Genomic DNA, 15,295 nt, shown 5'->3' on the forward strand with positions numbered 1-15,295 from the left:
ATTGAACATTATTTGTTTTATTCATTTTGCTCAACAGATGCACTACTGCACGTGGCGTCACTCGCAGCTTTCAGTTGAAACCATCCAATATTCCCTAATGTCATGAGCGAGTAATACAAACGTATTACAAAAAGAGGCATTCCATTTTTGTTTTGACCTTATTAAACTTTATAAACACCTCAAAACAACCAGTCATGTTTGCCCTCCTTTCTCTCTCCACAGGCATCCTGAAGTTTCATGAGGTGTACCTTGGCGAGGGTGTATCAGAAGGAGGGTCAGACTTCCAGGAAGGGGGTGGCGGTGGTGGGGTGGTCAGTGGCTCTTCATTGGAGCAGCACATTGCCAGCGCCCGTGAGGCTCTGGGAGTGGAGTCTTATTACAGCAGGTGAGATGTTTACAGCTTTCAAAATGATTTTTTGTGTGTGTTTGTTACCTCATTAGCCATATAATAACATTTTCACATGGGAGTAATTGCTAGTTTGCACAAGCCTGTCGCTGGTATCTCATCTAAATCGAAAAATTCCATTTTGCTGCTATCACTGATTTATAAAACCCAGTAGCCATTTAGTCTGTACCCAACCTGTTCTTTGTTGTTTTTCTCCTGAGGCTGGATAGCTACCACGGCTGAGTAGACAAAGAAAAAAAACACACCCACATAAACTGTATTGACGAAAGAATTGAAGGAAAGGCAGTACAGATCACACTGTTTGATGAACAAGGGCTCTTTGGAGAGCGCCTGTTCACCACTCACCAGAAGGAAGTGTAGAAACAACATGACTTATCATCAAGAATGTAGCCTAAACCACAAAAAGATTAACACTTAAAGCAAAACTTTCACTTTAATCTGTAGTAATATCTGAGGAAGGGTTACTTTATCATTCAGAAAGTGTGTGTGTGCGTTAAAGAGTGTTATTCTACCCCAGTGCACCCTGTGATGACAGGCCTCCACCACCTTCTTAAAGTACTCCTCTCTCTCCCCAGTGGGAATAAATGAGACGGAATAATTGCTCTTTGGATAGCCAGACTATTGAACCCACCAAACAAACATCGAACCTGACAAGTAAAGGAAGAGAGAACAGGGTTTCCTGAAAGTATCAGGAAGAATGGGAAGAAGGTTAAGACTCAGTGGTAAAATCAATGGAGTAGAATTCAAAGAAGCAGAGCCTGGTGGTTAAAGACCAAACAGGCAACAGGGAATGTAGCCAGAGGGACTCTGCAGGAGGAAATGGCAAATGTGGCGAGATATATCGACAGCTAATATCACCGATCGACATCCACGGGTCTGCACCGCGTTTGACGTTAGCATCGTTTCTCTAGTTGGTGTTTGATCCATAGTGCCCAGCTGGTCCGCCCAGTGCCAGCCTCCGCCACCCCAGCAGCCTGGCCCTCCTGCCCCATTACCAGCTCATTTACTACTCCAATGGGAAGCTGCACACACGCCACTGCGCCTGGATGGGCACAATATGGCACCACTTACCAGCCCATTCATTCTCCAGAGTGGAGAGAAAGGGTCTGAAATGAGTGGAGAGGGAAAATGAATGGAATGGGGAAGAATGGGGGAGAGCATATGTGTGTAAAAGAAAGGGCGATATAGAGAAGGGAGGATGCAGCCTTTGTGATAGAAAACTATACATTAACAAATGGATTTCTTGGTAAAATCATCTTTTTTAACTGCATTGTATTCTGCATCCAACATTTCTTCAGCTCAGGTCTGTTAGTATGTACACACCGGGAGAATGAATCTCAAATGAGACACATACTACACAGATTTCAAGAAAAATAGTGGTGGTGGTGGTGCGAGGGTAAGATGATAAGAGATCCCAGTGTGCAAGTTCACACTCAGCTACCGTGAGAGCAAGAAGCTGACATAAGAGTTACATGATATGGGTGCATGAGAGGAGAGGTTCAGGCATGAAGGGAGAGATAGGGGGAGTGGTGGCGTGGCAGCGATTGTGGGTTGGGGGTGGTTGACTCCCCACTGACTGGATCAGCATCACCAGCATTATAATGAAAGGATTTAACTCTGCTTACCATCAGGGTGTTGGACCAAGCCTGTGAAATTAGGCCAAGTGTATGTGGGTTGAGCAGTGTGTGTTTCGGGCAGATTGGGAATGTGTGTAGTTGACTTATCCGCAGAGAAACAATGTAAGTCTGTGTATTGTCTACTTTGCCGAAGTGCCTTTTTCTTGCCAACATTTCAGCGGCTGTGCATGTCTCTCACTCCATCTTGCTCTCTCTCCCTTTCTTTCAGAGGGTGTTCGAGCAGTGAGACAGAGAGCGAGGCGGGAGATTTGTTGGACCAACAATTTGAGGAGCTCAACAACAAGCTTAACTCCGTCACTGATCCAACAGGCTTCCTGCGTATGGTGTCCAGAAACAACCTCTTCAACAGGTCGGGGATTTTTGCAAATCACCTGGACATCCCTACTCTGTGTTTCTGTGCAACAGCCCTAATCAACAAGCGCTACTAAGACCTACTTTTCCACCAAAAAAAAAGAAAAGATAAGAAATATCTGCTAGGGTAAGGAGATTCATGGGTATTGTGGCTCATCTGTGAAAGGAGTCTTTTCTCCTTTGTTTAGCCAGCACAGAGGCAGCATGTGAATCCTCCTTATTAAATAGAATGAGTAGAGCCAAGCTGCTAAAACCCTTATCAACTGCCTACTCTGATGGGGCCTTGCATGTGTGTGTGTGTGTGTGTGTATGTGTGTGTCGTGTGTGTGCCGATACAGACATCGGTGCGGTTTTAAGATGTTTGCTCTTTCTGTGTTTGTTTGTTGTGCAGATTTATGACTGTTGATACTTCAGTGAGTCTGCCAGTGGCTCGTTCGGAGCATTATTTAACGATACTGTGCAAAGCGTTCATTTACACTGCCTTGATTGGCAACGTATACCAATAGAGTGTGTGCATGTGTGTGCATACATGTGTGTGTGTCTGGGTCATATTTCCCTGTCCTCGTCCACAGTTGAGCTGCTCTTTGATGAGAGGGTAATTCCAGCTTTAATTGAGTCTTGGTGCTCATTAAGCCCCTTTAATGGGCTGCCGGTAATAATCCGCTCATTCTTGTGGGCCTCAAAAAACTCTGAATTATAAAGCTCCTCATGCTTAGGAGCCTATCGTCTATCACAATGTTAAAGCAAGAGAAAAAGAAAAAACCTCATTGTGATTTCAAGTCGTCCATCCTGGGGTTTGATGTCAGATAATGTATGTGTATGTGCTTTTCATGGGCTCTATTTGACCTCTATTCTCCCTATCATTTTTCCCTAACATGTTAAGATTTCGGCTATTAGCGGTGTGAATACCTCAGTATTTCCACAATTACTTATTATAATGAAAAAGGAGCAAAATGAATAAACTCTAATTGAATGACATTTAAATCAAAATTGGTAGCAGAACAGTATACTCACATTAAAAGATCAGTGCTTCTTGGTGTGATATCTTCGTTTGGTATTATCATTGATTGGCCTATTTTAACACAGAGATCTAATCTACACCAGGGAGCTTGGAAGGATTACTATGGGAAGGTGATAATGAAAGTCTCCTTCGCATCTAATCCCCTCAGTGTGTAATTGAATACGTTTTTATGCACAATGATAGCATAATGAGATTGTTGGAGGATCTTGATGAAGTTGTCAGTGAAGAGGCAGTAAGCACTGGTAGAACTGGATGCCTACATCAAAAGAGCTGAATGGCCACTAGCCACACTAGCTTGAGCAATACTCAAAATCGCAGCTAGAAATTAGGTCAGTACAAAGAGCTTTATGTGTTGTAATAAAGGGCGACTTGTCTACCTTTGTGTCACCTCTGAGATCACACTTGAAGGCACGACTTTCAACTGCAGCCCAAAATAAGCAGCCGCTGAATGCAATCTTCACCTTCAGCATCACCGCTCTTAGTCTTTTCTTCTCGCTGTTTCCCTCTACACTTGACACTCACCTTCTCTCGGCTTATCCCTTGCCTCCTCTCTCATTCTTCCTGTCAGGCTAACAAACGATTGTTTGCTTTCCCATGGAGGCTCATGCCAAGGCCTGGGAGAGAGACAGAGTGTTGGGAGGCTGGAGGGAAGCCAGTGGCCAGGGGCTACCAGAAGGGCAGGATAGATGTCTGTTGGCTCGGGCCTGGAGGAAACTCTGGCTGGTGGAACAGATGGAGAGTTGTGACAAGTGCGGCCATAAAGCTCGGCCCCTTGTGTGCCTACAGCACCAAAGGCTTCTAACCCCACGGCCACCATTAGCACAGTTCTCAGTATGTTGTGTGTCTCTGCCTGAGCAGGGAGCTGTCACCCCTCGTCACAGCAGACATGCCTCAAACACACAGGGCTGTTACCTTATTTTGTCTTTGTGTTGCAACATAGTCATTGGCAGTGCAATGGAGACACTTATCTTTCATCAACTGGAGGCTCTGAGTTTTCACTGAATGTAGAGAAGGTACCTGTAAAGATTTGATTAGCCCTGCTCTCTGCCCCCTCTGGAGGTGATTCTGGCAAGCCATCACTACTTCATGTGTCTTTAAACGCTACATGTCCACAGTGCAATACTGCCATCTAGTGGAGCTTTCCATACTGGCATTATATTCTCTGTAGTATTGCTTCCTGTCATGTGAAATTATATGTATGTGTTCACAGAGGGATGGAGATCCAGTGTGGCCTGCCTTCATCTGCCTTTCACTCCGTGTGATTTAGATCTGACAGTGGTTATATTAGAAAAAGAAAGATGGGCCTTTATGATTGAGCGTTGGATCACTCTCTTCTGCTACAGCTTTGTACTGCTACCACACTCAGACTCAAAAGATTACAGTGGCTGAATTTGCGTCTTGCTAGAACCGTATCTGATGTAACACGATGCAGCGAGTCAGACATCATGGAGCTTGTCAGCCACGTTCCCAACACATCTGCAAAGCTCATTAAGAGCAGCGGGAAGGTTTGATGTTAAAAGACAGTTTGACACATGAGACCTCTGTTTACATGCAGAATCTTTACACAGATTTTAAATTGTATAGTCTTATGAAAGACTTTAAAGGGGTACTTTGCCTGTTTTCAATCAGCTTTGTATCATAACAATGCGGGTAGTGTGTGTAAATGAACTGTGGTAAACCTCCATCTTACCAGCTCCCAGTTATCTTCCAGTTCAAACTGGCTCCAAGGCTGTTGCTTAAACTACGGATTATACGAACACAGAGAGTACATAGTATAGCACATTAAAGTCCTGCCCCCACCGGGGTGGAAAACAATTCATTGGCATCCAATGAATTTGTGTTGTGTGTAGGTGCTTTTTTGTCATAAACATCTGCCAGAAAACAACTCAAAAATACCTAAAAGCTGCTTTGTGGTTGGATGTGCTACCAACATGGTAGAGAATCCATAAGTAAGATTTTACAAGCTGCTGAACCGAAAAACTGAGCCTTTAAGCAGTAAGATATGAAGCATGAGCAGGAAGATATGGGAAAACTGTGAGCTCCTGACACTCAGTATGTCTCTGTGCAGCAAGCATTTTGCTAATTTGGCTTGACAAACTGTAGAGGTTGAAGCTAACTAAGCAATGTCTGGTTTTGATGTTTGTTAGGTTTAATAATGATCATGCCTGGTGAGTTAATAAAATAGTTGTAAATATCAAAGCATGTCACAACTGGCCATTCAGTGGGATCATTTCTCAAAGATAAGCAAGGTAAGGAGAAGGGACACACACACAGGTCGAAAGAAGGTGCTAAAATAATCAATTGACATGCTGATATCAGTCCTTTGTTGCATATTGTGGAGCTGATAGTTTTCCCCTCTGGTGGGTGTTGTTTTCAGAGTATGATGTTTTGCACTCTGTTTCTATACAGTAGTTCAGAGATGTTGGCTGATGTAGAAGTTAGTATTGCCTTAGTCCCTTTGTCAAAAAGCCTATGAGTTTCTGTTGGATTTTAATAATTGCGGAAAATAAAATGTTTACGATAATTACACATTTTGTTCAGCAAGATAATCTTCACAAATAAACACCACTTTTATCATTTTTGAAACCTAACTGCAATTACCACAAGTAAAAAGCTAGCATCAGGCTATAAACAAACTACACCATGGTTACATCCTCACCACAATGAGGCTGTAAGCATGGCTTTGGCATGATGGCATTTTGTACTCTCATTTAGCCACTTGGTAGCAACCGCCTTCTTTAAGACACGTAAAAGCTTCAAAATTCACGAGTGGGGACAGATCTTATGTCGTAGAACAAAACATGAAAGTCTCTTAAGCTTTTGTTAACCACAGACCTTATTGCAGGCATCTAACCAAAGACCCATTAAAAAACCCACTGACTTTGAGATGAGGAAACTGGGAGTGCTGAAATGCTAACTCATTGTGGGGTTTTAGGACTCATTCCTGGAGGCGAATTTGCAAATCCTGGCATTGCCTATTTCTCACCTAAAATGTCTTCAGAAACATATTTTAGTGCACTGTTTGGCTGTAAGACAAGAATTTGTATTAATTGTATTATTGCACCTCATAGAACAGGAAGTGGCCACCATAACACTAAAACTAAGAAGTGCTGATAAAATGTGAAACAAGATTCTGTTACTGCGGTGCCTATTTCTCACCTAAAACGTTTTCAGAAACATATTTTAGCTTACTGTTTAACTGTAATTCAAGATTGTTTGTTACCAGCTAGTTGTTTGCTATGCAAAAAACAGCCAAGCTTGCATTATGTCACCCACCAGTGGGAGCATTTACTGCTCCAGTGAGGCACAGTGCATTCTCTGTGTTGTAGGTTTTCTACCTCTTGAACAAAAGCAAAAGCCCCTTTTCTCTGTTTTCTCTTGTCATGTAGCACCAGTTTCAAAAGAATTTGTCTTTCTACCGCATAGACAGCTTTGTTGTATAAAAAGACCATCTTTCCAGCAGTAAAATACTTCTTTAAAGACTTGAATTGTGTTGAATGTTTTCAATTACAAACCTTTTGTTGACCTTAAAGTAACAATGGCAGCATAGTGTTCTTAGGACCAAATTTGCATAGTTATGTTATTCACTTTGTCATGTAGAATAATGTCAGTTTAGACCTGAAATTGGTTTTGACTCGGCAACCCTTGAGTCGTGGGGACTAAAGCTTCGCCCCCAAATCTTGAATATTTGTACATCTGGAAGAAGGAAGGTCATTTTGTAACTTGAAGAAAAAAGAGATATTGTCCCTGCATATATTTTGGGAGCTTATTTTGAATGCACACTGTGGCAAATTGCTTAAACCAGCTTGGGTCAGCAGCATAAAAGTAGGTTGTGCGAATGAAAACATTATTTTGTGTTATGTTTGTGCAGGAGCTGCCAGAGTATGACCAGCCTGTTCAGCAACACCATGTCCCCTGCCAAAGATGGTAACTCTTCCCTGCCTCGTCGCTCCAGCAACCTCGGAAAGCCTCCACTCCGGGCACTTTATGATTTGCTCATTGCACCTATGGAGGGGGTGAGTTCTACCTCTATGGGTCATTGCCTGCCTGTTGATGTAGCTGTGTGGTAGGGAAGAAAACAGCATAAGAGAAAATGCCATTATGAAAAAAAGTGTTTTTACACTAATCCTTTTGTCTGACAGGGCTTGATGCACTCCAGTGGGCCTGTTGGCAGACACAGACAACTAGTGATGGTGCTTGAAGGAGAACTGTACCTCATCCCCTTCGCCTTGCTAAAAGGAAGCTCTTCTAATGAATATCTGTACGAGCGCTTCAGCCTCATCGCTGTTCCGTCCATCCATGGCCTTGGATCCAGTGCAAAGGTTGACCTTAATTTGATGACTGAAAATTTATGCTTTAATTTTAATTTAAACTCTAAAAACTGATATGGACTTTTATAGCCACATATTGGAGTCATCTTTAACAAATTCTGGAATTTCTGCCCTAAGATTGTACAAGTGGAATGTAACCATTGTTCTTGTGTTCCTAGGCTCATTCCCGCCGCCCTGGACCAGCTCCATGTGGTGGTGTCTCAATGGCAGCAGTGGTAGGGAACCCGAGACTGCCCTCCCCTGTGATGGACCGCTGGCTGTGGGGACCCATGCCTTCTGCAGAGGAGGAGGCTCTAATGGTAGCTGAGCTGCTGGGCTGCCAACCCCTGGCCGGCTCGGCTGCCACCAAGGAAAGGGTAATGAGCGCCCTCACACAGGCTGAGTGTGCCCACTTTGCCACTCACATTTCCTGGAAATTAGCAGCTCTGGTGCTCACCCCAAACCCTGAGGGCGTGCCCGGTGGGGCAAGTGCCAGCGTAGGAGTGGGAACAGTGGGGAGAGGTGCAGGGGGGAGGAGAGGCAGCAGTGGTCGAGGCAGGAAGGGCTCCATTGGAAGCGGTTACACCATCCCAGAGTCTCTCCACATGCAGGATGACAGCAGTGACGTGGAGAGCATATGTGACAGTCCGCCCCTGCAGGAGTTCCTGCTCACAGCTGCAGATATATTGGACCTGAGGTTGCCTGTCAAGCTGGTGGTGCTGGGGTATGTTGGCTGGTTAAGTGGAACAAATTTAAATAGTGGTGTCTATGTTGATTTAGCTCCTGATATTTTATTTTTCCAAGTTCTGCGGTAGTAATTAAGTTACTTTATATAAGAAAAAAAATATAATCAAATTAGTCACACTGTAAGTGTGAATTAACAGTTGATTTACAGACATGCTGTAACTGATGAGAATGGGATAGGATAGCATAGAAGATAATAAAAGCAAATAATGCTTGAAATGTTATGCTATTAAATATTTTATAGCTTTCTAATTCAATTATACGCTTGTGTGTCACTTTGGCTACAGGTCATACCAGGAGTCCAGCAGCAAAGTGACAGCAGATGGTGTCGTGGGATTGACTAGGGCCTTCCTGGCTGCTGGAGCTCAGTGTGCTCTTGTGTCCTTGTGGCCTGTCCCTGTCGCAGCCTCCAAAGTTTTCGTCCATGCCTTCTACACTGCCCTGCTTAACGGGACCAAGGCTAGTGCAGCACTGGCAGATGCCATGAAGACTGTCCAGAGCAGCAAGCAGTACTCGCACCCGTCCAACTGGGCAGGTTAGAGACGTTAATCATTCATGTGGTAATTCTACATTTCTGTAATAAAAAGAGATGACCTTGTAATGGAGCTCTCTTCATTGCATTTTTTTCTGCCCAGGATACATGTTGATTGGCAATGATGTGAAGCTTAACAGCCCATCTTCCCTCATTGGCCAAGCTTTGGCAGAGATTCTACAGTATCCAGATCGAGCGCGTGATGCTCTGAGAGTTTTACTCCACCTGGTGAGATATAGACACACATGCACACACAGGGTCTTACTTACTATACAAAATCTCACGAGCAAGACTCACATGAATACTGATGCTGCACTTCCAGGTGGAGAAGTCTCTTCAGAGGATACAGAATGGCCAGCGTAACTCCATGTACACATCCCAGCAAAGTGTGGAGAACAAAGTGGGGGGTGTCCCCGGCTGGCAGGCCCTGTTGACAGCTGTGGGCTTCCGTCTCGACTCTGTGGGCACCGGTATGCCCGCTGCAGTCTTCTTTCCCACTGCTGATCCAGGAGACAGGCTCCAGCAGTGCAGCACCACTTTACAATCACTACTGGGTATGCACTTGAGACTCTATGTCACAGTTAATTAAGACTCAGAAATTGTCCAATGCTTTACTAATTTGGTGCTTATGTATTTTATATGCTTTTATATGCTTATTTTAAAAACATTGTTTTCCACATCCAACACATCTAGTTCTGTCCTCTGTGTATGTAACATTCATATCACTCCACAAATCACCTATTTAGTCCCACTGCTACTTATTTTGCTGTATAAAAAACGTGTCGTCTGTATGAATAATGAGGAACTTTCTTTGATCCCATCCCTCAGGTCTGCCGCCACCAGCTCTCCAGGCTTTGTGCAAACTCATCACAGCTTCAGAGGCAGGAGAGCAGCTCATCAATCGGGTAGGCCCCCGCAGCTCTGAGACAATGCTACTGGGTTTTTAAATCTAATGCAGCACATAGACATTGATCTTTGGCTCAAACGACAAACACAATTGCTATTATTTAATGTTAAGAAGTACTGAGACAGTCCCTCTCACTTTCTCTGACACATTTGCACAGCTTTGTGCCTGAGGTTCTTGCTAGAAGAGAATATCAGGGACATTTCATTGCATAACTTAGTTACATCAGGACTGGATATGCACCGGCAAGCTGCAGCTTAATCTGCACTGAAATGCAACATGGCAGCTGGACTAGCAGTCCTTCAAGTACAAAGTCTTAACCACAATCTGAGTCCTGTTCTCTTGCACCCGAGCTCGTGACATCAGAGCATTAATCTTACGCCTTTATCCCTCTTTACGTGTAACATGTGGCTATCACGTACTTAAAGTGAAAGACCATCCAGTTAATTGGTGATAAGCTGTTTTTGTTGCCTCATACTGCAAATGCACAGAACATGAAACACGCTGGATCTAATCTGTGTATGCTGATTGCATCAAACTATTAAACACCTCTGTTACTTGTTGCTGTTATCCTTCTTGTTGACCTGAACCCTTGTACCCTTTGTGAATGGCCTGTGTGCATGCAATTAAAAGCCTATTCTCTCTCCCCTGCCCCTAACGTGCGGTCTGAAGGCTGTTAAAAATATGGTGGCAATGGTAAGTGTGCCTTCACATGCCTGCACTCCATCCCATTCTACCCTTCTCCTCCTCTCTTCTCTGTCTGTCCTGCTACACTTTCTTAATTAATAAACCAACACCTTTTTGTGAAGAAACTGCATGACAATCTAATGATCAGTTTTGTTGTTTTTCATATTGTTTAGCATTTGCATGCATAAAGTGTAGCCAAGCAAACATTTACTGTTTCTTTCTTCACTGCTAGTTCCTGTAGTCAGATCTTAGGGATTTTTGGTATTAAAAGATTTACAACCCTGGTTCATTACAGGTCAGAGGAAACTTTCAGGGTGGTAGAAGGGATAAAGCTATGATGTAAAAACAAACCTCTCATAATTACAAAGAGTGAAGTGAGCAAATGAGGCATGTTTCTACTTTCTGCACAGTTACATCATGTTGACAAAGGTGTCTCTGTCAGAAGCCATGTAATCGCCTAACAAACCAGGCAAGTGTGCTCTCAGGGCACATGAAAACCCTGTAAAGCTGACACCCTTTAAGCTCTGAATCAGGTTCTTTTACCCTGAGTACTCCAGCATAGTATTGAAACATGGAGAAACAGATTCATACCTTCTCCAGAATATATGTGCACAGCAGTGGCACAGTAAGATGTGGCTGCCATTAGGTTTAATAGATGAAAAGGCAATATTAATTGAGAGTAAGGAACTGTATAATGTTGCCGTTGGATGATTTAAAGTCTTGATAGAATAGAAATGGTTTGATCACACAAATTAATTGTACCCATTAATCAAATCTGCAGTAGATTTCACCAGTTTATTATAGTCTTGCACTCATTCCTAACCACTCCATGCCTCTTGCACCATTTGTCTTCTCCCTGTTCTTCTCCAGCTCCACCAGGTGCTAGTTCAACTCCAGACAGGAGAGAAAGAACAGGATTTCTCCCTCCTGCCCATTCAAGTGTCCATCAGTGTACAGCTATGGAGGCTGCCAGGATGCCATGAATTTCTGGCTGCTCTTGGTGAGTCACCTGTTTCCTAAGAAAACTATTGATTCCTGTCCCCTCCAACATCCCACCCCCCATGCATCCATGTGTCCCTGTGGACTCTTAGACACATTGTCAAATGTTTGAGTTACAGCTGTTGCTTTTATTTGTGCAGGATTTGACTTGTGTGAGGTAGGCCAAGAGGAGGTGGTGCTGAAGACTGGTAAGCTAGCCAACCGCCGCACCTTGCACTTTGCTCTCCAGGCTCTGCTGGCGCTGTTTGGTACGTAAACTTATATACTCAATGTTCATTGGATCATTTCTGTTCTTGACTGCACATTGAAATCTTCCAGAATGTCCATTCACCTTTGTAGCAATCCTGTTGTTTTTATTAAGTGTGACATTGTTTCCTGTTCTCTTCCTCTCTTTGTTCAGACTCCACAGAACTGCCCAAGCGTCTGAGCCTGGACAGCTCATCTTCCCTTGAGTCTCTAGCTTCAGCCCAGTCTGTGTCCAACCCCCTGCCCATGGGATACTCAAGCCTTCCTTTCTCTCCTCCTTGCCTGGACAATCAGGCATCAGATGCCATCTCTGTCTATAGTCTCAGCTCTGTAGCCTCCTCCATGAGCTTTGCTTCCAAGTCAGAGTGTGATTTCCTTAGTCATCGGCAACGCAGTGGGGCCACTGCACACTACTCTATCCACAAACACCCTCATGTTCCCCGCAGTCGCTCCTCTCCTCATGGGGCAGCTGCTGCTGCTGCAGTTGCAGGAGCCCGGGGGGACGATGAGGAATATGAGGGCTTTTCCATTATCAGCAGCGAGCCTCTGGGAAGCCACTGTGACTCTCTGCCTCTACCACCAGGCCACAGCCAGCGCCACCACCGTGGAGGCAGGGGGGTGGTTGGTGGGTCCGGCACAGGGGCAGGGAGAGGCTACACTGTATCAGTATCATCAAGGGGCAGTGTTAGCACACCTACATCTCCTGTCAAAGCATGCCTAGTGCCCAGCCCGAATTCACCATTCCAGAAGGTGGGTAAGGTGAGCAGCTCAGATACAGGGGAATCTGACCAGTCCAGCACTGAGACAGACAGTACTGTCAAGTCTCAGGAAGAAAAAACTGTCCCTTTGGATCCTCAGGAGCTGGCCCAGAAAATCCTGGAGGAGACTCAGAGCCATCTACGGGCTGTGGGTAGTCTTCAGCGGGCTGGGCCAGAGGGTGCAACAGCTGCAGGAACCTCAACCCGGAGCAGCGCCTTCCGTTCCTCTGAAACTAGCGCATTCAGCCGTCCTAACAGCAGTGCTAGTGGCCGAGCTCAGTCCTCCCCAAGACCCAAACCTCCCTCCCGTTCCTCTTCACTGCAGAAGATAAGCTCTGGCTACAATAGTCCTGCAATCTCTGAGTCTTCCCAAAAGGAGGGCAGCCATCCTTCGCCAACTCTAGACAGCCATGCACAGTTCAAATTAAAATACCCAAGCTCCCCATACAGCGGCCACATCTCTCGTTCCCCAAGTAATGTGTCTCCCAGTTCTGGCCACCAGTCTCCTGCTGGTAGTGCTCCATCCCCTGCCCTGTCGTACTCCTCCACAGGTTCAGCCTGCTCTACATCGGCTGATGTCCCAGACTTGGACCGGCTTAGAAGAGGGGTGATTGATGAAAAAGTCCAAGCTATCCACAATCTGAAGACCTTTTGGGCTAATGCCGCTGCCCAACAACAACAACATCTAGGTCCGGTCAGAGCCATCCACGGCGCTCCTGGAGCCCTTGCTTCTGCCAGTAGGGACGTACTGAGCCTTCTGAACCTCTCGCCACGCCATTGCTCCCCTAACGATACCCAAGACAGCCTGGAGCTGCGGGAGCTGGGGCTGCAGTCACTAGATAGGGGCAGCAAGAACTCTTCCAATGGACACCACTGCTCCAATCCCAGAAAAGTGGCCCCATCACCGACTATTTCCACAAGCAGTAGCCCTGGTGCTCGTTCTATCCGACTACCTGCTGGCAATGGATACAAGTTCCTGTCGCCTGGAAGATTTTTCCCTTCCTCTAAATGCTGAGACATTTACAAGGGTCCTATACTTTTATCTATCATTTACTATCCTGTGTGCTGGAAGTGTGGGGCACTTTTTTGAGGACCACTATTGGTCCACCAAGCTTGACTTACAGTGAGAAGGATTCGATTGGTCAGTGAGTGTGATCCCGCAGAGGCACATGAATGCTTTAGAGGGTGTCTTGTCTTTGTGCCCATAACAATGTAAATGGCAATGAGAAATACTCAACGACCTGATACTGTGTTTGTGTGTAACTGTGTGTCAGGTAGATGTAAATACCATTTGGTATTTTTCTTTGCTGTTTGTGTGGGCCAAGATGCAACAGCTATGACTGATTTCCTCCATTCTATTTTTTTTTGTTTTGTTTTTAAATTGAATGGTTATTGTTATTATTGTTTGTTATTGTTATTAATATTATAATAATTATTATTATGTTTTGTAAATTAATTCCAGTGTTTCACAATCAGTATTAAGCGTTTTTATATTATTAAAAAGTGAACAAACCTGTACCATGTAAAGATGGATAGAGTGGAGAAAAAAAGATTTAATATTTTTTATTGAAATCAAAAGGGCATTTTGCCTGATTTCTTTGTGAATTGAGTGTCTGCTCTGAAGCATGGATTCTCTTGCTATTCAATGTTAAGTACCATGTATGACTTTTTAGCCCATGATTTTTTGAGATTAAACATGAACGTTTCATGACAACCATCTGTCATTTATCAGTAAACTGTTTCAATAAAAAAAAACATCATGTTTGCTTTCTTGTATCCCTGACTGTACATTATTCTGTTGTAGATAGATAGATAGATAGATAGATAGAAGTACTGATTGTAGAGTAAAAATATTACAGTCAGTGTTTTAAGATTATATATGGTGTCTTTAGATTAATATTACTGCTACATTCATGTGTATGTTGCATTTTACCACTGTAAATGTTTAAGGCCATGCTATATAAGGTCATCATATGTGTGTAGCGTTGCTGTCCATCTATCTCTAAAAAGTCAACTTCTCATGATGTCAGAAAAACAGGCCTGTTTTCAGCCTTGTGACGATGCATTTTCCTGATCCAAAGGGGTTTTTTAATAGCTTATTTTGCTTAAATTAGGAAGAATTTTCTCACCACATAAAGGTACACTTCATCCTTAAGTTTAAAATACACATTTACATATGGAGATGGTTTTCACTAGGCAGAAATAGTATGAAAAATTGTAATTATAAAATAACTAAAGCCATCAGACAGATGTAGTGGAGTAAAAAGTACCTAATACTTACCTCTGAGATGTAGTGGAATATGAAGTTGCATCAAAGAGAAATTCTAAAGTAAAGTACAAGTACCTCTAATTTCTACTTGAGTAAATGTACTCAGTTACATTTCCAGTGACAGATACCAGGTGTAAGGACACGTCAAACTAGCATGTGGGCTTCAGGCTGTGCAGCAGATACTGAAAGCGCATGCTCAAACTCTTGATCACGACAGGGACTGCTTCATAAGTAGGCCAAATCTGAGATGATGTAGCACCTTGGTAACTGATGTGGTTTTAATGTGATTTACTGACAGATGAACTGGTGCTCATTGATCAGACCAGATGTGCAAAAGGCGGGTAAAAGTGACTACAAAGGGATTCTATTGGTTAATAGTAATTAGCGTGTCCGTCCATGCCTCCTCCCGCAAATCACCGCTCGCGGAGGGA

At 44.0% G+C, this 15,295-nt stretch overlaps 1 protein-coding gene across 3 annotated transcripts in view; it reads left to right on the plus strand.

Annotated features, from left to right (window-relative positions):
• Positions 1-14,328, plus strand: part of LOC125890053 (tetratricopeptide repeat protein 28-like) — a 196,007-nt gene extending 181,679 nt beyond the window's left edge. For 2 of the 3 annotated variants that reach the window (XM_049578447.1, XM_049578449.1), the window contains 13 exons: positions 223-385; positions 2,252-2,392; positions 7,287-7,431; positions 7,558-7,737; positions 7,905-8,449; positions 8,757-9,004; positions 9,105-9,229; positions 9,324-9,555; positions 9,830-9,906; positions 10,578-10,601; positions 11,463-11,592; positions 11,732-11,839; positions 11,992-14,328. In XM_049578447.1, coding sequence (XP_049434404.1) covers positions 223-385; positions 2,252-2,392; positions 7,287-7,431; positions 7,558-7,737; positions 7,905-8,449; positions 8,757-9,004; positions 9,105-9,229; positions 9,324-9,555; positions 9,830-9,906; positions 10,578-10,601; positions 11,463-11,592; positions 11,732-11,839; positions 11,992-13,610 — 3,737 coding nt within the window. In that variant the 3' untranslated portion in view covers positions 13,611-14,328. The remainder of the gene's footprint in view (positions 1-222; positions 386-2,251; positions 2,393-7,286; positions 7,432-7,557; positions 7,738-7,904; positions 8,450-8,756; positions 9,005-9,104; positions 9,230-9,323; positions 9,556-9,829; positions 9,907-10,577; positions 10,602-11,462; positions 11,593-11,731; positions 11,840-11,991) is intronic. The other variant, XM_049578448.1, reaches the window with a different exon arrangement.
• The last annotated feature ends 967 nt before the right edge of the window (positions 14,329-15,295 follow it).

The sequence above is a fragment of the Epinephelus fuscoguttatus genome, linkage group LG6, assembly GCF_011397635.1.
Source record: "Epinephelus fuscoguttatus linkage group LG6, E.fuscoguttatus.final_Chr_v1".
NCBI lineage: Eukaryota > Metazoa > Chordata > Actinopteri > Perciformes > Serranidae > Epinephelus > Epinephelus fuscoguttatus.